Source organism: Lemur catta, chromosome 7 (assembly GCF_020740605.2).
Source record: "Lemur catta isolate mLemCat1 chromosome 7, mLemCat1.pri, whole genome shotgun sequence".
Lineage (NCBI taxonomy): Eukaryota > Metazoa > Chordata > Mammalia > Primates > Lemuridae > Lemur > Lemur catta.
In genome coordinates this window covers 34,780,780-34,807,235 of record NC_059134.1, presented here as the reverse complement: position 1 = coordinate 34,807,235, position 26,456 = coordinate 34,780,780, and the positions used below count along the sequence as shown (strand labels likewise).

Genomic DNA, 26,456 nt, shown 5'->3' with positions numbered 1-26,456 from the left:
CACCTGGCCAAGTGTATTTAGATGCTTTTCTTTTTCATTATTGTCCCAGAGAGAGTTTCTCTAATAACCAAACCTTCACAGATAGCCCCTCCTCCAGCGTTATTCTCCTTTACCATTTTGTTATTTCCCTATAAACACCTTTATAATTTGTAATTTTATATTAATTTGTGTTGTTTTTTTGATTTCTTTCTCCTATCGGACAGAACTCAATGAGGTTGGGGTAAATGTGTTTGCCTCGCTGTTCCATACTTTGCATCTGTGACTGTGCCTAGCATTTAAGTGAGTCCATAAAAGAATGAACAAGTTTCCAAAGTGTACCTGGAATGGTGTAAGGCATATACCTTAGCAGTGATAAATCTGTCGTACAATTGGCATGTGCACACAAACTCTGACCACCCAGAGCTACCAGGTACAAAATGGAAAAAAAAGAGTATACTAATGAAACGGTGAGGATGACACAAGAGATTTGGTCTCTAGGGCAGGCAGGGAATGCCACTGAAGACAGCTTTGGTTAAAACAAGAGGTATTGGGCTTCAAACTAGTTTTGTTTTCCCACCTATAAAATTATAAAGTGGATTAGATGGTACGGTAAGTTCTTAGGTGCAAAACTTTTAGAATTCTGTTTCCCAGTTTTGTTCAGAACCAGGACTACAGGGCAACTATTGACCCACATCTTTCTTAGGTGTATAAAGAACACTTAGAATATCTGTGAGGTGAAAATAAAGACCCCGTTGGTGTAGAGAATAGGAGAGGGTAGGTGACAGCCATATGGCCCATCCATAGAGTGTATAATCCTACTACACCTACTGGCGGAGCATCTGTCAAATGCTCAGTCCCCAATGTGGTCAGTTATTGAACATGAATTACTCCAGAAAGTAAGAAACAGGCCAAAAATAAAAATATTTATTAAATAATTAATAAAACACTCCCGGAGACACATCCTCTTGTCTATTGTGCATAAATATTCCTCACTTCTATTCGAAGTAATTCAAAAGCAAGCGAAGCATTCCAGACAAATGCTCTATAACTCATGAAGATGCCTGCAAGGCTCATCTTCTTCAGCCACAGCACATGCAGGAATAATTAATCATTTTGACTCATAATAAACTAGGTGAATAATTATTAGATTCATTTAAAATGCCAATGTCTGTCTTTTCTCTATCTTGCCTAACACTGTAACCAGCTGTTACTCTTCGATATCTGTGTCACCATCCTGGCATTGGGGTCAAACTCAAACTGGGATGATCCACTGAAGAAATAGAAAAATCCTGTAAACATGGATAAGTACAATGATGAGACATCTCCAAATAGATCATTTTGTGCCACGTATAACTTAGAATAAGAACAAGCTTATAATGGATGACATTTATTAAGTGGTTACTCTGTACCAGAAGCTGAGCTAAGTGCTCTTCACACTTTATGTCATCAATGGTTACCAAAAAAGTGTGAGGTGTTATTAACAAGGACAAAACTGAAAATTAGTAGGGTTTTTTGATTCCCCCATGGTAACCTCTCTAAGGGAGGGACTGTATCTCATCTGTCTGACTTCAAAGCCAGTGCTCTAAAACATTAGATTATATTGCTTCTAAATAGATAGAGTTCTGTGATATTTTAAAACCTTGTTTATTTTCCTTTCATCCCAACCTCTCCTCCCCCACTAGGTCCTAAATCACAACACGGGAGGCACTCAGACCCAAGAGAATCAGACCAATGGTAAAACACACCAGAGGCCCGTTTCCCGCTTTGCACACACTATGGTCAAGTCATTTTAGCAATGAGACTGGCAGCCTCATGAGCACTGCAAACGTCAAGCCCTGGAAGCCGCCTCCAAGCTTCCTTCAGAGTAAGCAAGAACAGGTTTTGCTTTCCCATCTACACATTACCAGCAATCAGACTTTGTGTATTTTGAGGCTATGGGAAGACACCATTTATTTACAAATGACTAATATAGACAATTTCAGACTGCAGCGGAAGCCCAGACAAGGCCCACTGGGATGGGATGGGAGAGAAGGGACAACAGGATGGGATAGAGGAGAATGACTTCCTGCCTCACACTGGTTGTATTTTTGTGCCAACACAGTGACCTGGAAAATAATGGCTTCACTCTGAGGAAGTATCCTTAGATTTTATGTGCAGGTGTGAAACAGAGACTTGGAAGTTATTTAAGAAAAACAATACGTAAACCCAATTTGCATAAATTAGAAAGTTAAAATTTTCAGGAGTTAGGAGTAAAAAGAATATATGACTGAATGATTTGAAAACTTTTGATTTTCTACTTCATTTTGAAACCATAAAATGCCCAGAAGTGCCCGCACTGGCAATGAAATGAGGGTCCTCTTACCAAATGCCTGAAATGCGGCATCAACCTTTGGCTCAACTCCTGGAAAGTCATCAGCTATTAGTCTGGGGAAGCCTTGCTCCATGGACTGGCAGTTTTCATCAAATCTGCACCAGGTGAAAGAAATATAGCTCAATATTGTGTAGAGGTCCTATTACATGCAAGAGTATGATGTGATTTCCTAGTGTGGAATCCTATATAAACTTTCCAAGTCGTGTAAAGAAAAGTTAAACATTTTTAGGAGTACAATAATACTTTCTTGGCTTAGGTTTAGCACAGAAAACAATATTTTCCCCAGAAATAGGGACATCATGCCATTCTACAAAGGTTCCATACATATATCAGAGGACTATTTTATAAGCTTGGTTACATAGAACCCAAGTACCTTTGTGCCATAAATACATGAAGTCTATATACACATAAGATGCAAAGTGAATTAAATCATTTGGCTAAAAATAAACCTCTCGTTCTCCATCACGCTGGGACCCTGAAGACCTTCTCTACAGCCTGTTTCTTACAGATCTGCACTTCCTAGGGCAGCCACGTGGTGACTGGCCACGGCATGGGAAGTGAATGTGCCTTTGGACCCCACTGGCCTCTCCTGATGTCTTTTGATGTCTGTCAGTGATCACCACTCTGAGAGCCCTTTTATACATGTGAAGTTGAACAATTATAAGCTGTCTTCCTCAGAGTCAGAAAGTTAGAAGTCAGAGGGTGGGAGTGGGGAAGATCCTTCTAGAAAGAAAATAATTGCCCTAATTAGGCTCCATACAAAGTCATTCCTATTGAATCTCACCTCCAGTATTTGTCCTCTACAAAGAAGTATGTTTTCTTCTTGTCCTTATCAGAAAGAGCTGCATCAATTTTCCTTATGGTTGGAGGAAAACCCAGAGTGTGGATACTTCTTGGGTAACCAGCTTGTACCTCACTTCCTCTGACCGCCCAGAATTGATTTCCTATTGAAAAAATGAACCCAAGAAATTATGAGTGAAGCCATTGGTTTTAGAAACAATTATAGTGAATTGTTATGGTAAAGAGGAAGTCTTGGTTTCACTTCCAACCACTAAACTAATGCCCAGTTCATAGCTGGTATTTAATAAAAATTCCCTGAATGAGTGAATGAATGAATGAACAAATAAATGAGTAGATAACTTTGGCTCACTGGCCCTTCTGTGCCTAACATTTATTATCTATAAATTATAGTGACCAGTTCTAGTTATTTCTTATAACCGCTGGTGACTTCTTAATCTAAATTTCTAACCTGGAGTTCTTTCTCTCAAGTTTCATATCAATAGGTCAGTTGCTTATTGGACACTTGCTCCTAGATATCTCACAGTCACCAAGTCCAATCTGTCCTTCTTCTGAATACTCTAGGAATCCACTCAAATTTGAGTGAATTAGGACAATGGAATCCTAGCCATTTCTCTGCCTTTACTTTGTCACACTACTCCCTCCCACCCCCAAACTGATCCCTTCCTCACACCACTGCCAGATTAATCTAAAATGCCAATCTGTTGTGCATCTCTCTTGCTTCATCTGAACTAAACGACTTGCACCTGTCTGATCGGTTCCAGATATGCTCTTACTTTGGTAAAAACAGTTTCTTCTGCCTTAGAGACCTTTCCACTTTCTACACACCCAGCCCATGTCTACACAGCAAAGGAGAACTTCAAGACTCATCCTAATATTGCCTCCTCTCAGGGATCTTTGCTGAGCTCTGGGTGTGAGTCTTGTGCTTTTGCTCTGCACTCCCCTCAGTCCCAGCACTTGTCATATGATTTGCTGCTGACAGCTTCGTCTCTGCTGCCCCCTCAAGAATATGAGCCCCTTTCTGTTGTGACCTCCACTAATGAGAACAGTGCCTGGCATACTGCAAGCAATAAATAAATGTTAGATGAATTAATGTATAGTAGCAATACTTTAGAGTTATATAACCCTTTATAATTTCTAATGCAATTTCACTTTAATTCATTAAATCTTCTCAAAAATGAGATTGTCAGAAGTGAATATTTTTTCAAATCCCCATACAGTTTTTACATTTAAAAATATTCCAAAATAGCCTGAGTTTAGGGAAAAAAAATAAAAACTGGAAAAAAAAAAACCTTAAAAGTGAACAAAATGAAAATACTGAATATCAAAATTTGTGGGATGAAGGGGGAAAAGGGATATTTACAGGCATAAATTCTTATATTAGAAAAAAAGGTTGTAAGTTAGTAAGTATCAAACTTAAGAAGTTTAATATAATGGAGAAAACTCATGTCAATGAAATTTTTGCAATATGATTTATTCCAAATTAAAAATTCTTATATAGTACTTACCTTTAAAAATGAAAACAGTATCCTTCCTATTAACTTCATATGCAGCATCCAAATATGATGGCAGAGAGGGCCAAAATGTAGAAATTAAATGAAATTCAGGTTCAAGGTTCCACTGAGTTCTGCGCCAAAGATATCTGTAATACATTAAAATTATTTGCAATTTGTCTTTCTCCTTTAGACAGATGAAAAAAGGAACGTATATTTCTTTTCTTTTAATCAATGCTAATGCACGCATTTGTAGAAGTCTATACTGAAATGTCCTCCTGCATGTGATTCCAGGGTAATGAAATCTGTGGCAGGAATTGTGACCAGTCCAACGCAATTATTTAGCTTGGTTCCATTTTAAAAGTCTGTGAACAGTATGCATATTATGTGCCCACTAATATTTTTGAAATATATTATGTGTATTTATGCTTGTATGTGAATAGAACATCTTTGTCAAGAGACAAAGCAATTGGTAGCAGTGGTTGTATATATGGAGAAAACCCAGGTCTGAGGTGTGAGAGATATTTTTAACTCTGTATCTTATAGTACTGTTTGAATATTGTACCATAAGCATATATCACTTTTTCTAAAATTAATTAATTTAAATGATGGCATTTGTTAGCAAAGATAAAGATATCACCCTGCTTCTAAAGATCCACTAGTACTTTTTGAAGAAGTTCCATGATTTATGATATTGAAAAGTAAGCAAAACAGATAACTCCCTCTGCCTTCATCAAGCTTACATTCTAGTGATTAAGAATCATCTTTTGCAAAAATGATCTGGACAATTCTAAGGAGAGATTAAAAATGCAACAAGATCTAGATTTAAATGATTTCAAAATGTAGAGGAAATATTTCATTTAAAAATCACTGTCCAGTTTCAGTTTTTCTTTCTAAGCACTGTAGATCAAAAGAACAGACAGAAAAATGCAATTTTCTGGTCTGACCTGTCTTTAAAGAACAAGACTTCTCCCCTCAGAGTGCTGACTGCATCGAAGGACAAAGCAGGATCGCACTTGGCTGGTGTCCCAGGTCTTGGAGGGACAGATTCCATGGGCACCTGGGTGTCATCAGAGGAGGCAGGGGGAGGTCCTGAAGGGAACAGATTCAGGGATGCAAACATTAGGGAAATGTGATGGTTTGTGAATTTACATACTTTCCGAACATTCTCAAGGTCCTTTGAGCTAAATCACAAATGCTCTACGTAGCATTTTAAAGCTTTCCTGAAGACCATCATTGCAAAGCTACGATGCCTAATTTTTCCAGTGTCACTCACCATAGAGGGACTGAATGCCATCCACATCATCTTGAGAAAGGCGGAAGTGGACGAGGTCTGTAGACTTGTAGAGTGGGTACATCAGAGCTTCGGTGTTGTCCGAGTGAGAGAGACCCAGGGAGTGGCCAAGTTCATGAGCAGCAACAATGAATAAGTTGGTCCCTATTTGAAAAACCATGAATGTTTAGAATCTAATAGCTATTTGTTTCATAAATACAGGCCATCCTTGGAATCAAAGTATCTTTTCCTCATTTGTGGATTGGTTCATTGATTGGCATATTCCATGCTTCATAGGAATTCATGTGTTTTTCAAGGTCGACTTTAAGTCAATATACAAGACAGTTTTTCACCATATCCCTCCCTAGTTCTGTCCTTGATCAGAAAAACTAGGTCACTTTTCCTATATTGATAATGACAAGCATTGTTTCCAAAAGATTTTTCTCTGGAGGGAGTAAGACTAATAGCATGTTAATAAATATAGCTGTTCATTGTGTAAAAATAAAAAAATTAGTCATAGTTCAAATTTAGTGACATGTACCAGTTCCAACCTCAGTTGAAATCAATCATAGAATATTTTCATTATTCCTCAAACTCTTAACCAACAAAACTCTGGTTATTTCCTCTGGGGACTTAGTCTTATTTTTTCTTCTTCCTCTGTATTATCATCAAATAATTTTTGATTGTCAAAAATCTTCCCAGTAATAAATGCCACTGGATATGTACAATCTTCAGTTTAAAACAGAAACATGCCTAATAACAGTTTTCTGCAGCACAAACACAGCTGGATTTAGCTTTTCTTTATATTATAGAAAGAGTTTTATTGAATTTAGTAGTAGAAATTATTTAACCAAGGCTGCAAGCAATTATGCAGAAAAGAATAGTTGTTCAAATAAAACTAGATCATTTCATGCAGTGCAAACTTCAGGTTTATATTCCATAAAGATGCTCTTTGCGTTTACATGAAAGACCCCAACCAATCTCAGAAATAGTGATTGTTTCAACAGCATGTTTTCAAACATCAGGAGCCATCAAAAAATAAATAAATAGCATGCAGTTAATTTTACTTATTGTGTTTCAACTTAGGAAACTCTTTCAGAACCAGTTTAGAAAAACAAAAACAAAAACCTCTCCTAAGCTAGTGACAGTGACATGCTTATTTAAACAAATGACCTAGTAATTTTTTTTTTTTAATTTCCGGGCACATTCTCCTGATCTTTTAAGAGAGAGGAGGGCAAATGAGAAGAGAGGAAGAATCCCAAGGGCTAATTTTAGGGTCGGAACTGATTCAATGGAATTCATTCTACCCTAATCACGTATAGTTGGAGTGATGGTAAACATTGTTAATTATGCTGATGCCAAAATTTCTACACGATCCTGAGTTGTGGAGACAAGATTGAATGGTACTTAGATAACTGTACTTGTTAGGGGGCAAAAAAAAATGCAGACATAAAATTCATCAGTAATGACTGAAATGAAGATACTTTTGTTTACTACTCAAATAATAAAAAATGTCAGTTATTAGTATACTCCATTTACTGCTCATTCTGGAAAGCCAAATTAATCTTGGATAGGGTTAGACATTATTCCTAGAATCATCCTGAGAGGTTTATGACCTACCTGATGCATCCTCTGTCCAGTTTTCATCATCATCAAAGTGAACATCCCCATAAAACCCAGGTCCAGGTGGGTAGGCATGAGCCAAACTCTCTCCTGGTCCATCGAAAGAGTAGAAGTCTCCATGTTCTGACAGGGAAAAAAAATTAATGAAAATATAAGTATTTGGAATTTCTTTGTTCCCTTTTTCAACAACACAACACCAGGTGCTGTGCTCTGAATGTTGGCGTCCCCCCCAAATTCATATGCTGAAACCTAATACGTCATGTAATGGTATTAAGAGGTGGGCCCTTTAAGAAGATATTAGGCCATAAGGGCTCTGCCTTCATGAATGGGATTAGTGACCTTGTAAAAGAGGCTTGGGGTAGCCTCCGGGCCCCTTCTGCCATGTGAGGACACAGAAGGTGCCATCTATGAGGAGCAGGCTCTCACCAGACACCAAATCTGCTGATGCCTTTGATCTTGGACTTCCCAGCCTCCAGAATTGTTATCGATAAATTTCTGTTGTTTATAAACTACCCAGTTTAAAGTATTTTGTTATAGTAGCCTGAACAGACTAAAACACCAGATAATGGATGTTTCATTTATTACCTCCAACTGCGAAAGAGATCATTATGTCAGCCTCTCCTTCATACATCCTGGAGAATGTCAGTGGAGTCACCTCCTCCCAGACTTTCAGAGCTCTCTCAATGGCAGAATCAACGGCGTCTCTTGGCAAATCTGGTGTATAATTCACAATCCTGTATGAGAAAAATTGAAGAAGATCATATTTTCTCCTATGCTACAGCTTATAAAATTTCAGTTCTATGTGAAAACTCTTTGGACCCATTACCTGTAAGTAAGGTGGGTTTTCCTCCACTTTGGCGTGCCAGGAAAGGTAGAGAAGTGACCAACGTCAGGAACGCCACACCTGGGCTTGCTAATCACATCCAGAGTATCGGAGTCCAGCTTCCCCGTCACCTCCAGCCCAAGGAACTTCTGCATTTCTTGGATTTTTTTAACAACAGAACCACTGTCTTTTCTTTTAACAAACTTCTTCACGTCTTTTGGAAGGTTATAGTAGTTTTCTAGATATTTCTAATCAAATAATAAGTACAATTTTTAGGCCATTTTTATGATTTTTAGCCATTTACCCAAATTTTACATCTATCCTAATTTTTCTCTAGTTTCTTTTAAACAAAAGTAGGTATCACATTTAATTTGATTTTTCATTAAGATTCTTCATTTCATTATTTTATCTTCATACAAGTTTTAGATTTGTTTGCAATTTAATTTGCTAGTCAAGTAAGGACTTTGAAGTTGAAAATTCAGGTTTAGCATCCTTTTTTAAAAAAAAGGAATTCTCCTTTGACATAATTGGGTGACTACTTTGGGTAACTGTCTCTAACTTCTTCCATTTAACATTGTTAAGACCTGGTTCAAGACTGAAGTGGAATAAATTCTTTTGTCCAAACCTGACAAGTAATAATATATTAATAAACATTAGTACCTGATATTATTTGAAGATCAAACTTAGCATGTTCCCCCTCCCCAATTATTTCGACTAAAGAAATTATACAGCCAGAGCAGTTTCATATATTTTTCATTTGTTCTGTTCATTTAGCCCCAAAGCTGATGCTACCATTTTTTTGTAACCTTGAGTAATTATATTCCCTTCCTGTACCTTCTGATGCTACTATTTTTTTGTAACCTTGAGTAATTATATTCCCTTCCTGCACCTTTCTTTCCTTCTCTGCTAAAATGAAGAGAATTTCTACCTCCAACACTTGAATATTCTCTGATGCAACATTATTCTAACCAAATGAGTTCTAATGGAATCAGCCTGCTTTGCGTTGGAAGCCCAAGTCGGCACACTTGTTCCCCCACTATGGCTGGCCAGTGCTGCAATAGTAATTACCCGGGCGAGATCCATGCTGATGTCCTCTTCCTTTGCTGCCCTCTTCAGGGTGTAAGCCGAGCATACTGGCAGGCACAACAGCACAAGGATGGCAAGATGCTTCATTCTGACTGCCTTTAGCTCAGGGAAACACCTTCTCTGTCTACTGCTTCTGGCTCTGCCCTCTAGGGGCTTTCCTTTTATAGGGAGACAGCACTTAGATCACCAACAGCATGATTCACGTGTGTGTGTGTTTCCAATCTGAATGACCGCAGGAATGGTCACAAAAATCTAATGTAAAGAGGATACAGCTTACATCAATCATTTCCCTCAACCTCCTCCACTTGAAAGAATGACTAATTTTCAGGAAATGGTTCCTGTGTACAGAGGAAAAAGAACTGGCTACATAATTCACGTCTGTGTGTTTACCAAGAAAGTGCTGAAAAGCCTGGTAAAACGTCAAATGTTTACATGTTTTAGAATCAGTGTAATTTTCTTTTAAAAAGAGTATATTTTAAACTCAAGTAGAAGCGGGTAAGGAATAAGTAGATTAATGGAAAGAAATTCCAAGTATAATTGTGATCTAAATATGAGAATTGCTATCTAAGATGATATTAGAACAACTGTTTCATTTCTTGAGTCCTCGTTTACAACAGCTATTACTGGTTTTCAGAGAGATTTACTGGCCCTGCAGTAGAGTATTGTGTGAAGGGGTGGACCAGGGAAAGGAAGGGGCTGCACAGGAAAGCAGCAGCAAAGAGTGAACCTTTGGCATTCACTCATTCTCCATTTCAGAGTGGCTAGTATGCTCACAGTAACTGCTCCATAAAAACTTGTTAAATTGAAATGAATTAAATTGCATGTTAGACTGAGGTGTTCCTCCTACCTTCCTCCTCTTCTTTGCTTCTAAAAAATCTCTTCATCCTCTTCTCCTGCTCCTTGAGTACAAAGGAGCAGATGGGTTGAGATTTGTAATGGGGAATGATTTCAAATCCTTTTTCCTTCATGTGCCTAACCATCCACCCTTGTCTGTTAAGAGCATTTTATTTCTTTTTTTCTCAGCCAAATAGAGTGCTTTTTACACAGTAAGTTTGTAATAACTATTTTGTCAAATTAACCTATTAATATAAAGCACCCTGAAAGTCTTGTAGTATAGAATTACATTTTTTTCTCACTAGAGATGAATTAACTCTACTATGTCTGAAGTATGTAACTGCAAAGTAATAGACTAAATTAATGAGCATGTAGGAACGATCTTTTCAGTATCACTCACCATCTCCACCCTACTTGAGGTAGGTTGGACAGGTGGGACTTCCAGGAACCAGGAGGCTCTGAGACCTCCAAGCCAGAGTTGGAGACAAGCTTGGATATGCACTAAGCCAGCCAAGTCACTTGGTGGCTTAATGTAGCCAAGAAGTTTGCTCTACAACATCAGACTGAAAATCGGAGGGAGAGGGGCTGACAACAAGACTCAGACAAAGTCAGCTGGACTTTGAGCAAGTGTAATCATGAAGTGCATAACGATGTTTTCGTCAACAGCAGACAGGATTATAGTGCAGCTGAAAAGTTCCTATCACCTGGTAACATCATACCCATCATGACGTCACATTACTCATGCGTTCATGATGGCCCTGGAGTACACATTCCTACTGCGCTACCTACCTGTTGTATAAAAGTATAGCACATACAACTATGTATAGTACACAATACTTGATAATGATAACAAATGACTGTGTTACCGGTTTATGCATTTGCTATGTATTTTATCATTATTTTACAGTGTACTCCTCCTACTTTACAAAAGAAAGTTAATTGTAAAATAGCCTCAGGCAGGTCCTTCAGGAGGTAAGACATTGTTGCCGTAGGAGATGACAGCTCCGCCTGTGCTTTTGGCCCTGAAGACCTTCCAGTGCGACAAAATGTAGAGATGGAAGACGGAGATCCTGACCCCTTTAGGCCTAGGCTAATGTGTTTATGTCTTACTTTTTAACAAAATAGTTATAAAAGTAAAAAAAAATTAAAAAGAATTTTAAATAGAAAACAGTTTATAGAATAAGAATATAAAGAAAGAAAATATTTTTGTACAGCTTTACAATGTTTGTGTTTTAACCTAAATATTATTACAAAAGAGTCAAAAAATTTTAAAATCAAAAGTTTATAAAGTAAAAACATTAGAGTAAGCTAAGGTTAATTTATTATAGAAGAAAGAAAAATATTTTTTATAAATTTAGTGTCACCTAAATGTCCAGTGTTTGTAAAGTCTGCAGTAGTGTGCAGTGATGTCCTGGCATTCCCCATCACTCACCACTCTCTCACTGACTCACGCAGAGAAACTTACAGTCCTGGCAAGCTCCATTCATGGTAAGCAGCCTATACAGGTATACTGGTTTTTATCTTTTATACCGTCTTTTTACTGTACCTTTTCTATGTTTAGATACGAAAACACCTACCATTGTGTTACAATTGCCTACAGCATTCAGTATAGTAATATGCTGTACAGATTTATAGCCTAGGTGTGTAGTAGGCCATATCAGCTAGGTCTGTGTAAATGTGCTTTTTGATGTTTGCACAATGACAAAATTGCCTAAACACACATTCTTAGAACATATCCCCATTGTTAAGCAATGTGTGACTGTATATAATTTCTCTGGGCGATTATTTTGGCATTTATAAAAATGGGGTGGACATAACCTCACTGGCAGGGTTATTATGTATGCTTTATGCCGGGGAACAAATCTCTTCTTATTTCACTCCAACATCTTCAACAAAGTTTATTGGCCTGACAAATCTATGCCAATACCCCCAGGCACTGATTTGACAAGCCTCTGAGATGTCTCATTTTCATTTGAGTCATAACTCTATTGGTGTTGGCACATTCTGTTAATAGATCTTATTATGTTATAATGATACAATGAAACTTTACGTTGTAGTAAAAGCTACGATATTAATCGAGAGTCGGGGAGAATAGTACATGCCTCACAGCAGTAATGGTGTGTAAACTTATGTTACATTAAACCATCACACCTGGAAGAAACTAATGACTTGGGGCAGGTGAGTCCTATGCTTGTCTTTAAATAATTCATTACTCATTAAACTTCAGGCAAGCAGGCATAAAGAATTTATCCTAAAAGGAAGGTGAAACCCTTGATATAGACCTTCTACTGCATGTCAGGTCCTCAATATGTGCTATTTCTGATCTTCAGAACAATCCAACAAGGTTGAGATCAGAATTAGAAAAATTGAGTAATAAGTTCAAAGGTAAGAAAGCTAACAAGTGGTAAGAAATGACTCAGAACGGCTGGCGTAGAACCCTAATCACTACAACTTGTCTTTAACTGTAGCATGACACTAAATTCGGTATTTTGCAACTTCTTCTTTCGTAGGAAATTATTGGTTTTATTACAGGTTGGGTAAGTCACAGACTCAGAAAAATTGATAAGTTCACCTCTTTCCCATACTTTTCATACCAATTTGACTGTTTGAGAATGGGAACACAGTTTATTGCTGAATTTTTAGCCATTTTATCTCCCTCATGATACTTCAGCCAAACATTTTAGATTACACATCCTTTCCATAGAAAAGACTATCAACTGAAGGAAGCAAAGTACCAAAATAGATGTTAGACCTCAAAATCACAGCCTCAGTGTTTGTTGTAAAGATTAGAAAGCTTAATTATCTGTTGTAGCCTGTAATAGCCATTATTATTAATCACAGCTAAACCCATGAAGTAATGTTATATGAATGTGGTTAGTGTATTTCCAACTTGGATTAGGGTTCATTGTTGGGTTGATTTATTGGTGCTGTGTGCTTTTTTGGTGGAAAGAAGCTGTTGGGGAGGAGAGTAGCACTGATGAGAAATTCTGGCCTTAGGAGAATGTGGGAAGGAAAATACAATTATCATTTGTTGAATATTTTCAACATGGCAGGCTCTATGCTAGGTGATTTAGCCTCTTCCATCCTCATGACAACCCACAAGTTATTATTTTCCCTTTATCACAGAAAGGAAACTAAGATTCAGAGAGGCCAAATCATTTGCTTGAGATCACAAAGAGTGGAGTGGCAGAGCAGATCTTGTAGCTTTGCACTGCAATTCACTGGCCAGAATGCTGCTTCTTCAAGACACACAGGGCTAAATTCTCCAAAAAGCTTCAAAGTAGAAAGCTACCGCTTTGATTAAAACCAAAACAAAATCCAAACAACTAAAACCCTTACTTTTCAGTGTATTTCTGGGTTCATAGACAATAAGGGAAATCTCCAAACACTCCTCCAGAATGGCTCCATGTCAAGTTTTCTGAGGCTGCGTTGATTTGCTCTAGTAAAGAAAGCATGTCTGACACAGTAGCTCCCATGGCAGCTACTGGCTAGGTAAGTTACCTGCTAAGTAAGTTACCTGTTAGGTAGTTACCCACTAGGTAAGTCCACCATCACCCATCATAATCTGTTTGGTTTATGCAAGGGTTTCAAGGAGAAATTGGATGAGGTTAAGACCACGTTCTCTGTTGCTTTTAAGTCTTACATAGTGCCACCAGTCTGTGCAATCCTCCTAGGATGTGATATTGTTTTTTGCTGCTTCTCGTTTACTATTGTGTTCAGAAAGTTTAGGAGGAACAGTTTTAGGGGCCCTTCTTACAATAAAGGTCTTACTCCACAAGTCAGGGAACCAATAGGAGAGTTTGGCCAAGCAAACAACCACAGGATGGTCTGTGGACCCATTGGATCCACTATGAGATGACCTTGAGTCAGAACTTACCTCATAAGCCTGCTTTCTAAGCTGGAAGACCATAAGCCATTTTGGGATCTAGGATACCAGTGTCAGTTCAGATCTGGTATCCAATGTCCTTGTAAAATCTGAGTACTTCTCTCTGCCCACTGCAGTTATTGTGGTTGATGGTCATATATCCCTCTGTGGGGATAATTTAACACATGCACATACACATATAACCCTCAGTATGTAGTAGTAGTGGCACACAGTTACTAAGATGTGTGTGTGTGTGTGTGTGTGTGTTGTGTGTGTGTGTAGGAGACTAGGTCCCCCTGAAGAAGGATTGCTCTCTCTCCACATATATATATATATTCTCCCATGGAAACGCACACTCTATGGACCATACAAATCATTGCCCTCTGGTAGCCATTCCAGCCTCTCTGTCCATTAGAGTTGATTTCATTTGCCTTGCCTCTGATGGTTAAGAGCTACCACCTACCCTTTTGTCATTCTGAAATCCCATCATCCCTAATGGTACTAGAGAAGCCAATTTCACAGCAACATCTCATACCCTCAACTCCTTTCCACAGAGAACAACCACCGCCACATATCTCTGAGACATCAGTGTGTCCCCTCACTATTACATTCTTTGCAGCCTCAGAGAAAGGGGTATCTTCTGGGCCTTCCCAGGAAGAGAGTCTGCTGGTGGGTTCTCTAATCTCATGTCATAAATCCATTCTAAGGTTCACATCCCCTGTGCTTTCCGACTCCTTTCTTAATACCATGCCATAGACCTTCTGGCATCTCCACCTCATGTACTGTAGGACATCATTGCATCCAAGATTTGAGAATCTATGTTAGCAGAATATTAGAATTCTGGTTTCCATTCCAGAATATTGAGTGCCAAGTCATGAGCGAGTGTATAGATGTCAATAAATTCTTCCCTGTGCAGCCTTACATCCTCCCACCTAAATCCAACGCCTCTAAGATCCACTCCCATACGTGTTTCCTTGGTTCCTGATGATACTTAATGGCCAAGTCCTATAATTCCTGTGGTTTGAAAGCGATTTCCTGCCACAGGTATGGTTTGAACTGTGCTGAGACCTGACCTTAGTTACTTACTTAAAAACAAGGAGGGCGGGGAAGGCGGTTTGACAAGAGGACAAGCATTATCTTGTGAGGTATTGTCTCAGATAAGGTCTCTGTAAGTTCTCTATGCAAGGGTAGTTTGCTGTCCTCTGGCAAGAGGGAGGTACTACTTCTGCCTGTGTGGAGCTTTCAGGGAAATTTAAGCATTCCAGATTTTCAGGTTTGTCGACCCATTATTCCAGCTAGAAAGTGCCTAACTTTGCAATTAGATTTAAGACTGATTTTTAGCACAGTCTACCATAGATGAGGATTTCTTTAAATGTTGCCATTAATGTCTATTGGCATTCACAGTGTGTCCTGAGCTGACATTTGGCTTCCCGGAGCATATTACTTTATGAAATTCCCAGAGCAGTTAACCAGCCCACTCCACACTTCTTATAATTACCATTCCTCTTATACTACAGAAGTGTCATAGCCACTGGGTAACATTACATCTCACCCTTCACCTCTATCTCTTTACAGTCAACCACAGAGAAGAGTCTTTCTTAGTCACTGTGATGACACTAAATACCGAGGGTATCACCACCCTACTTCCAGCACAAATTACCTTAGTCTGGCATTCCTAGAAAGCAGGGCCTGAGACAAAAGCATAAGTATAAATAGCTTTTGGAGCCTGTGATCCAAGGAGGAGCCGGTTGGAGAACAAGAAGAGCAAGGCAGGGAAAGTGAAAGAGAAAATGCAAAGAGGAATTATCAACTCGACAGAAATATGGGAAATGTGCTGATCAATATGGGTCTGTCTCAGAACCCACTTGAAATATGTCTTAGGAACCCCCTTCTGAAGAAAGAAAGAGAGATACATCCTTCTCACATTGGTGCAATATTTGCTCTGCAAACAATTACTCTTCTCACTTCTAGGTTGCATATGCATGAGTTCTAAGTGGCTTCCACAGCAGACTCTGATGCAACATCAACAGAAAAACCAGAAAAGCCTTAGACCTGGAAGGAAGAAGCACAATGCACAGGCCTGACAAGAACAGCTATTGGCTTAGAAGCTGGTTTAGAACCTGTGCAGAACCAGTTGCCGCTGCTGTGGCTGGGATAAAAGACAGAAGAGGCCAAGGAAGAATCTGAAGAGACGTCTGACAATCTTCGTGATTCAACATTTCCACACTTAGCATAGAATCAAAACAGAAATGCCTACGTGTGAGCAGTGTTATTTATAAAAGCCCCCAAATGGTAACAACCCAAAGTCTCCCAACAGTGAATAAAGCATAAAATTGTAGTGTTGAATACAGTAAGACAGATAAAAGAGAATACATATTTGATCCAATTTAGTTCAAAAGTCGGCAAATTTAACCTAAGTTATTAGAAGTCAGCATTGTGGTTGCCTTTGGGAAATAGAGAACATACAGTGGATGCTGTCGGTGCCCTCTCCAGATCCCCGTTAGCACCTGGGCACCCATTCTCCTGGCTACTGCAAGAGTTGGCTGCTTACAACTCACAGCTGTCCCCCATTCCTTTGCCAGATAGAAGCATCTTGTCTGGGAAACTATGCCTCCTGTCCCAAACCAGACTTTGACTGATGAATGGTTGACACAGGAATACAAAATGCTGGCCCCTTTGCCACGAGGTGGGACTTATTGTCTGGTTCAGTCTTTGCTCCATAGTTTGCTCATGAGATCAGAGCTATCTTCATTTGAGACCACACTCTTTAGCTTTTCCCTTAGTCGGAAATGTTTCCCTCACTCCTCTTCTCCTGAGAGCACTCCTCTCCCAGTGGACCCATCAGAGAATCCCTGTTTCAGGCTCTGCTTCTAGTGAACCAACCTGAGACAGAGTGGAGCAGTGATGAGATGGCCTTGAGGGGGCTGCTATGGAGTTGGTAATGTTCTATTCCTTGACCTGGGTGAGAGTTGCGTGAGTTTCTTAACTTTGTGATAATTCATTAATGTGAACATTTATAATGTGTGCATTTTTCTATGTTTATGTTATACTTCAATACAAAAAAGTTTATTTTCTTTTTTTTCTTTTTTTAATTTCAGGATATTATGAGGGTACAAACATTTTGGTTACATTTTATGTCTTTGCCTCACCCATGCGAGGAATAAAGGGATGACCTTCCCCTGTACAATGCTCGCCGTGTCCATTAGTTGTGCTTACCACCCCCAACCCCCTAAACCCTGAAGAATATTACTCCTGTGTGAAAAAAAGTTTATCTTAGAAAGAGAGAGAGAGAGAGAGAGAGAGAAAGAGAGGGACTTGGCCAAAGAAGGTAGTTACATTGCTCTCTAAATTCTTGAGTTGAGAACTGCCTGAGAATCATGAGTACCTCAAAATATCCTCAAGATGCTCTTCAGTCTTGGAAAACTGTCAAGCACCCTTGAACACCCTGTGAACTACTAATAAAACTCATGGGGCTTGGAAGCTACCTGCAGGAATCTTACTACATTAACTTCCTCCCAAATTAGTCATGATAAACCAGGTAATGCTTATCTAGACAAACTAGATTATGAAGTGTTCACAAAACCTAAATTCTTAGGGTCTCACTCAGTGAAAGTGTATTTCTTACTTAAGCACAGTGTACTGAGATTTGGGGTAATTGTTTGGAGTGCTAATCCAGCAATGTTGGCTTCTTCCATCTGTGGCCACTCTCTCCTGACATGCTTCTACAATCACCACAGCAGGGGACCACTGGAGAAATTTGTTCTAGCAATCAAGCGTTTTGGTCTGGAAGTGATATTTGTCACTTCTTCACATAAGCCACTGGCCGGAAGTAGCCAGATGCCCTGCTGCAAAGGCAAGGAGTTGCAGTGGGGCAACTGCAAGGAGTAGGAGTGTGGGAAAATGGGTCTGCTCACGGGCTCAGAAGAGGAAGTGACATACACTTAGAAAGCTCTTCCATGTTGTCACTGATTTGACCTAAAACCAATTTCGAAATCCTTCTGTGGAGCAAGGGAAACAGATTCTCCCTCTCTATATGATATAAATTCCACAGGAATAGAGAATGTTTGAACTTTTTCCCAATTTCCCACATTAATATTTTGTATATTGTCCACTTGTCATTTCATATCTGAAAATTAACCTCTGTGTGGCTATATAGTCAGAAAATAATATAATAAATACAATAGAAAATTTATGAAAACAGTGGAGACAAGAATGGCTTTATTTCAATCATAAAACACTTTATTGTGTGTAAGGGGAGTTGTCCCTTGCACATCAGGATGGTACTAGTGACTGCTCAAGTGTTCTCGAGCTGCTTTTCCTCTGGTGAAGACTGACGTCTTTTGTTGAAAGGAGATGTTCCTCACTGAGGCTGCTGCTCTACAGAATCAAGGTCAGAGTCTCATACTCTGGAAAAAAATCTTCTTTGGAACACTCACCCATATGAATCCATAAGCCATGAACTTGACCTTTTTTACCCATCATTTGTGGAATTAAATTGTATCAGTACATAAAATACTACATTGTAAATTGTAAAAAACATATGGAGAATGAGATATAAATAAGGTTATACTTAAGAGCTCTGTGTAACAGTGATGCTAGAGGTTAAAAAATACTGAAAAATATATGGCTCTTCAGGAAAACACCATTCTTGGGCTCATGAAACATATTTTTCTATTCAACTTTGTAATGGTTGATCATTTTTTTCTGCAGTTGAACCAGCTATTAGCTTTCAGGAGAGTCAAAATTCTCTTTGTTTTAGGATCAAATTTGTATTGCCTTGTTCCGTGAAAGAAATAGAAGAATCCTAGAAATAAAACAAAAGAGACTTACTACATTATACAAGTGGTTTCTAGGTTTAACTTCAATTCTTGAGAAACCAATTCACTTGTTAGCACACATATTTTTGGCATTTGCTGTTCCTATTATCATGGCAACAAAATGGAGGAAATACATATGTAGTCACTTACCATCTTTCTTGAAAACAGCATCAATTTTGTGGCCAATTCCAGGAAAGTCAAGTGCTAGCTTTTTGGGATAACCTGTGTCCATGGATTGTTTATATTCATCATACCTGGTCAGAAAAAGAATTAGGAGTGTCAAAATCTTTTGCTAAGCATGTAGGTTTTTCAAAATCATTATAGGAAACATGCCATCAGGAATTTAACCAAAATTTTTAATTCTATAGATCACTTGTAAAATGGGGAGTAGATAAGTTGAGGTAGAATGTTGGGCAGACTAAAAGTATAATAGGGTCCCTTTGAAATCCAACATCTAATTCTTTAGTAGGTTCCACACTATGTTTTGTTAAGGTAAAATGCTACGAAAAGCTAAACTCTTTTTGGCTGAAGTAGCTCGGTTAAAATGAATGTCCTCATTTTTACATCTTTTTAAAATTCAGCCCCACATGCTCCCTGGATTCTCAGCTCAGGCTAAATCGATGAGACTGGATCGCCAAGGCAATTTAAGACTCATTTTGAAATGGTTCAATCTAAAACTTTCTAAGGAAAAAGAATGGGTGCCCTAAGATTGTCTGCACTTAGTCTTTACCTCCAGTATTTGTTAGCAACAAAGAAGTATGTTTTTCCAGTATCTTCCTCAGAAATAGCAGCATCGATATGCTTCACAGTTCTAGGGAAGCCAAAGGATCTGTAGATGTCCTTGGGGTATCCAGGTAGCACATTCTGCCCCTGAACAGCCCAGTACTTATTACCTGCAAATCAAGAAACAGTGATGAAAATACTTCCCCAGGGTTCCAATAGACAATAAGCAGATTTCCACCTAAATTCTTAGTTTTACATCCTAGAGCAATGCCCTGGCTGCAGATTGGAACCATCTAGTGAGATTTTTGAGAATACTGATGCCAGGATCCTATCCTAGACCAATTAGAGGAGTCTAGTTTTTGCAGCTTCCTAGGTGATTCTAATCTGCAGCAAGCTTTAAGAATGACTGATTTACAGCTGAAGGCTTCTTCTCAAAGCCAGATGTTCAAATGACCAAAGAGTTTGTCATGCCACCTCAGTGATATAAACTTCATCTCTCCAGGTTGTCCATAGACTGTGGATGTTTGAAACAATGGTATACCAAAGAGCAGAGCATTATAATGACTTACAACCTGTAATGACTTGCAACCCTCGATTCAAATCACTGCATTTGACTAGAACACACCTCCAAGTACTTGGATTAATGCTGTATCCAGATTCAGTGTGGTTATACTCAGTAAGCCCCTCATCACGTAAGGCTGTTCTTATATCCTGAAGCCAGGATTGCTCTTATTGCACAAATATGCTTATTTACCCATTATGAAAAAGGAATTTGAAACTTTGTGTAGCTAAAGTCCTATTTAATTTCATGATTTAAAGACTAGAAATCCTATTTCAAAGTGTTTTGCTCATCTGAACTGCATTCAATTCTTTGCCCTGAGTGTGTGGCTGGGTCAAGCATCCTGTCTGTACTATGCCAAACACATGTTTGCAAAAGTACTTGTGTTTGGCATAGTGTCTTCAAAGCCAGGAGCTGGACACTGGATGTGTCGCATTCTGATAGAATCAACAAAGCTTGTCCCATTCAATTCACAATAATTCAGGACTTCTCATACTTTGATGTGCATATGAATTGCCTGGGAAACTGATAAAATTTAGATTCTGTTAAAGAAGGTCTGGAGTGGAAACTGAGATTCTGTATTTGTAACAGACTGCCTGGTCATGCCAATGCCACCGGTCTGAGGACCACACCCTGACAGCAAGGCTGCCCAAGGGGGCCTCCCCCAGTCCTCCACTCTTAAGAGAATGGTTTATATTAAGATAAGGTCTAGGAAACCACACAAACAAAACTTTTCTGTTCCATCCTCTGTTGTATTGGGCCAAGTCTCGAATTTTACTCCTGAGTGTACCTCCTGGAACATGGTGAATGGTTTAAGTACATAAACTGTTTGCGCAGAAAACACTTTCATAAGTCTAGATTCATAAACAGGCCAGAACGTTTCCATCTCCAGTCATTTGCTTTTTACTCCAAATGACTCAGAAATATACTACGTAATTTTTAATGAAGCTGATGGACTTTCATTAATTTGCTTGGTGAGGCTGTTGGATTTTCAAAAGTCTCTGGACGGAATGTAACTAGCACCCTTATATCTCAGCCCAAAAGTGGATGAAAAATTAATTCATAAAAACAGTGAAAAATAATCGGAAGCATTACCTTTGAAAAACCGGACTTCATCTCTACTGGCAACTTCGTAAGCAGCTTCAAGTCCACTTGGCAGTTGTGGCCAGAAAACAGAAATGAAATTGAGCTCAACTTCTGGGTAGAAGGGATTTGTGCGCATGTAGAATCTGATTGGAATAAAAGAAAAAAAGGTTGCTATCTAATCTCTAGCGACCTCTGGCTGACATCCAGCTCCTTCTAGTTGCTGGCACTAGTGGTGTGCTGGTAAATCTTTAACATCCAATGGGAGTGGGACGGCAGGGAAAGTCCTGGTTTGTAGCATTTGCTTATTTTCCTCAGTTAAAATACTCCCATTATGGCAGGTTCCAAGAGTGACAGTAGAGCACCATTACATAGTACACAAATAAAACAGGCATAAATAACCTCAAGAACATAAATAAATAGTAAAGTGTACTAGAAATAATTACAAAGTGATGAATTTTGATTATTTTTATTACTTTTGGTTTTAATATAATTTTGTTTATAGGATTTAATTTTTAATAATGGCTGTGCTTCCCAACCAAATTGCAAAATTTTTCAAAATTTGACAGTTGGTTTTAGTGAGCCTTTAGGAGTCAGCTGCAGCACATTACTGGCTGGAACCCAACACTAATATCCTACATTTAGTGAGTATGCACAACACACCAGGCCATTATCACAAAAACCCTACAAGAGAGTATTACTCCCATCTCAGGGATGGGAAGTTGAGGTCAGGGAGACTAAGGGAGGTGCCTAAGACCACCCACCTGGTAAGAGGCAAAGATTGATCTGAAACTCAGCTCTGGCAGTCACACCCTTTGTTGTTCTTTGGTTAGTCACACTTATACAAAGTTGATTCTCAAGTTCATAGGGATCGGAGTAAGGGTGCAGCATAGACTGTCATGTGGGCTGACAGAGGAGTGTTGCAGATCCAGGCCACAGGGAAGACTATGGCCTTGGTGGTCATAAACCTGACTTCTAGGCCCAGTCCTGCCCCTGCCTGGCTGTGAGACCTTGGGCAAGTCAGTTAGTATCTCTAGCCTTCCATGACATCATGACATTTAAATGACCTCAGTGTCCTTTCAGTTCCTGCAAGTCCTCAAATTGGTCCTGTTCCTTGGAATAATCCCTCAGATACTTGCTCTGATAGGTGTGTCCTGCTATATTGAGAGCTTTCCTTTCAAACCTTGTATTTCGTTAACACGTCCCAGTATTGAGCCACACCCTGTATGGTTTACATCCAACCTTCTCTTTTACATGCAAAACTAATAAAGAAAGGATGGAAAGTATTAGGAGCCAATGCCTTGAATTTGGGGATAGATATAGCCACAAAGTAGTAAACAGTGCCAACAACTCTCCAAGAAGAAAGGCTGGAGAGAACGAGCCTTTCAGACCACCCCTAGTTTCTAGTGCTGGTCTTTCTGTGGACTGCATCATTCACAAAAGAACATATTATTATTTTGCCTGGTTCTTTAGGAATCACTGTCACACAAAGAGCAGGCCTGTTCCTTGTATGTGAGAGCACCCCAAACTTTCTGAGTCCATATGCACAGAGGGAGCTCTAGGATCCTCCTCTGAGGAGAGAAGCACCCCATTGTGGCTGCAAATATCTTCCTGAGAAGGGGGGCATCATGAACTCCTGGGGACTCTCCCAGCATCGGCTCTTTCTCTTCTCATTGCTGGGCCTCCAAGGGGCAACAGAGACCTTTCATGATGACAGGATTTGGGAGAGCCATCTTTTTTCCAAATGCAGAGATGATACTTAAAAGGTGGTTATGCAACTCTCGTTGGTGTGATGGTACTGAGAAAATGACTGACTTCTAGTAAAGTCCTAACCTACGTACTATCATAGAGAGGGACATATTGAAAAGAATCCTAAAGCAGACGGGACAGAAGATTGTAACTGCTCTGTCACCAATAAGTTCTGTGCCCCACAAGGGTCTCTTTCCTTCTCTCTGTCTTACTTTACTAATCTGTAAATGGGATTATATTTATTGATTTTCTACTTCAATGATATTTTCTGAGAATCAGATGATCTAATATCTGTGGGAAATCAAAGTTGTTGCAAGTACATTACATTGTACAAATGCAAGCAATTGCTACCATATACTTACAGATGTGAACAAATGTAAGAAAAATAACAAATGAAGAATAATAGTGGCCCATAGTAGTGAATATTGTTATTATTACAAATGCAGAACACAGAAGAACTGTGATGTCTTACCTGTCTTTAAAGAACATCACTTCTCCCCGAATCGTAGTTATAGCATCGAAGGTTAGCTTACTATCACATACTTGGGGAGTTTGTGGGCCTGTTGGTTGGTTGGGATTTTGGGAAGGTCCTAAACAAAATAAAAGACCTGGAGTTAGTTTTCCCTAGTATTGGAAAACCAAACAAATAATGAAAAACAGCTTCTTAAGGGATACAGCTAATGGTCAATTTCTTTGGAATAAACGTAAAGACCAGTAGGCCACTGTTCATGGCTTTTTCTTTATACTCACCATATATGGCTTGGATGCCATCAATGTCATCCTGAGCTAGCTGAACATCACCACTGAATGTGTAGGTGGGGTACATCAAAGCCCCAATATCAGTAGAATGAGAGAGTCCAAGGGAATGCCCCAATTCATGAGCCGCAACACGATACAAGTTGTAATCTAAAAGGAGCAATAAATTCACTTGCAATTATTTGAAATATATTCATACTTGAGGCATTCAGTTAAGGAATAATATACAACTCTACAAGGACTAATGCTCATAATTTTTCAGTGACTTTTTAAAATATATATATTAATATAACTTCTTGCAAAAGTGGGAGGCATGCATTTATTAATAGTGAAAAACCATGTTAAAGCCCAAACTCTATCATTACACTGATATGATAGGAGACAAATTTAGCTGACTCTAGCACAGATTAGTAAATCTTGTTATTGATTAGATGGCACATATTATTTCACAGAGAAGCAATAAAATTCTATTAACACTTAAATTTTTTTCTTATGTATAAAACTGATAAATGCTTATGGCTGGAAATTTTGGAAAACACGGAAAGCTGCCGCCTTCCTTAATTTCCACATAAGCTTACTACTACTGTTAAATTTTGCTGTGTCCTTCTAATAAAAGGTTCAATGTAGATGCCCACATGTAAAACATTAAGGTTTTCAACATTTTCATAATAGAAATTTTAAAGTGGCCTGATAGTCACCACTAAGATGTTGTACTAGCATAAAGAATCTCTTTTATACATTTCTAAATGTATCATTATTTTTCTGAGTGGTAACAGAAAAATGCATACTTATATGAATACATTCTTCCAGCTACACCAACCAATATCACAATGAACCACAAAGTGGTGGGAGAATTGAGAGATGCAAAATTGGTTGACTTACTTCTGGAATCGCTGGTCCACTGTTCGTCTTCATCAAAATGAGCATCCCCTCCAATACCTGGGCCTGGCTGAAAAGCATGAGCAAGGTTTCCTCCAGGTCCATCAAAGGGAGAATTATCCTGATGATCTGCAAAAACAAGTTAACCAATGTCCCTCTTGGTTCTTATTCAGGCTAACCCAGGAGGGCAAGCATTGGCTTTGGGAAGGGGCCAACGGACTTCTGTCTAATGTGACGTAGTTTCCTACTTCTTTAAGCCCATAAAATCAACACCCTTCTTAAGGAATTCCAGCTGCAAAACTGAAGAGATTTAGGGGCAAAGTAAAGCTAAGGTGAGAATAATTTCATGCTACAGGAAGAGCTTACCTCCCCTGACAAAGGATATCATGATGTCTGCTTGGCCCTCAAACACCTTGGTGAACGTCAGGGGTGAGGCATTACTCCAGAGTTGAAAGGCTTTCTCAATGGCAAGGTCCACATCTGCCCTTGGCAAATCTGGTGTGTAATTTTCAATCCTTAGAATGAAAGGAAACAGAGACACATCAGACCTTATTTCTTACCGCTCTGATGGGAAATAGCATTCTCACGTTGGTGCTCAGTCTGATTACCTGTAGGTCAGATGTGTTTGCTCCCAACGAGGATTCCCCTGAGTGAGGACAAACCGTGCCACATCAGGCACCCCGCATCTGGGCTGTTTCATCACCTTCAGGGTCTCAGTGTCTGGCTTCCCAGTCACCTTTAGCCCAAAGAATTCCTGCATTTGCTTCAATTTTTCAACCACGGAGCCACTGCTTCTCTTCTTTTCAATTTGCTTCCCAACATTCTTCAAGTCGTAGTAGTTTTCCAGGTATTTCTGATAAAAGATAAAATTACTGAAACACTGGATGGGAAATATGGCATAAAGCTTTTGCCAAAACAGAGAAACTACTTTTAAAGCTTATGTTTAGATATCAAGATCCTTATTGTGCTTATCATTGGTGCAAAAATGCAATTTCAGAGTAGAACTGTCCCTACCATTAGTTACTACAAAGTCAGAACTTCATCGTAGAGCAAGATTGGTAGAGCAAGATGTTGCAAATTTACAATTTGTAGAGTGAGACTTGCATACTGTTTGTTTGATTCCCTCTCACCTCCAAATGGAACAGAAGAGTCTATGCATGGCTAGATACATTTGTTGGGAGCGTGCTGTTCCTGGCAAAATAACTTCTCTTTGCAGGAAATGCATCCTTAAATAAACTCCATTATACTACCGTGGAAAAATACAAAGTAAAGACATTCATTACAGGCACATGTAATGCAGCATTTACCTGGACTATCTCCACATCTTGCTCTTGTGTTTCTGGAATTGCTGGGAAGCCATGAGACCCCAGGCCCCAGAGCAGTAGCAACAGCAGAGAAAAGCTCGGCATTGCTGGCCTTTGTCTTCCTTCTCAGGGCAAGACAACTGATGGCTCCCACCTGCCTGCTGCTCCAATATCTCAGCTGGGAAGCTCCCTATTTATATAGAGAGCACTGGCACTTCCAGAAAGCTGAATGCTGTCTGAGTCATGTTTTATAATATCCTCCTGATTAGCAATGAATTGCCTGAGCAATCATCAGAAACGGTGACTCCGAGCAGATTATTTGGGTTTGATTGGTGTTGTAATCTCATGATTAATGTCAAACAGGATGTGTGTGAAGGAGACACGCTCCACCATGTAAACAGTTGCTTTTTCCCAATTCATTTCTATCCTGTTTGAGAAAGG

At 39.1% G+C, this 26,456-nt stretch overlaps 2 protein-coding genes across 2 annotated transcripts; both read right to left on the bottom strand.

Moving 5' to 3' along the window:
• Positions 1-876: 876 nt before the first annotated feature.
• Positions 877-9,560, bottom strand: MMP10 (matrix metallopeptidase 10). The gene is made up of 10 exons (XM_045556818.1): positions 9,429-9,560; positions 8,364-8,608; positions 8,123-8,271; positions 7,535-7,660; positions 5,918-6,079; positions 5,589-5,733; positions 4,657-4,790; positions 3,135-3,294; positions 2,342-2,445; positions 877-1,268 (listed from the first exon to the last, which is right to left on the bottom strand). Exons 1-10 carry the CDS (start codon positions 9,531-9,533, stop codon positions 1,168-1,170), a joined length of 1,431 nt encoding a protein of 476 aa, XP_045412774.1. The 5' UTR covers positions 9,534-9,560; the 3' UTR covers positions 877-1,167.
• An 8,768-nt stretch (positions 9,561-18,328) lies between these two features.
• MMP1 (matrix metallopeptidase 1) lies at positions 18,329-26,188 on the bottom strand. The gene is made up of 10 exons (XM_045556817.1): positions 26,019-26,188; positions 25,320-25,564; positions 25,078-25,226; positions 24,715-24,840; positions 23,827-23,982; positions 23,549-23,666; positions 21,340-21,473; positions 19,693-19,855; positions 19,113-19,216; positions 18,329-18,949 (listed from the first exon to the last, which is right to left on the bottom strand). Exons 1-10 carry the CDS (start codon positions 26,118-26,120, stop codon positions 18,840-18,842), a joined length of 1,407 nt encoding a protein of 468 aa, XP_045412773.1. The 5' UTR covers positions 26,121-26,188; the 3' UTR covers positions 18,329-18,839.
• Positions 26,189-26,456: the final 268 nt, after the last annotated feature.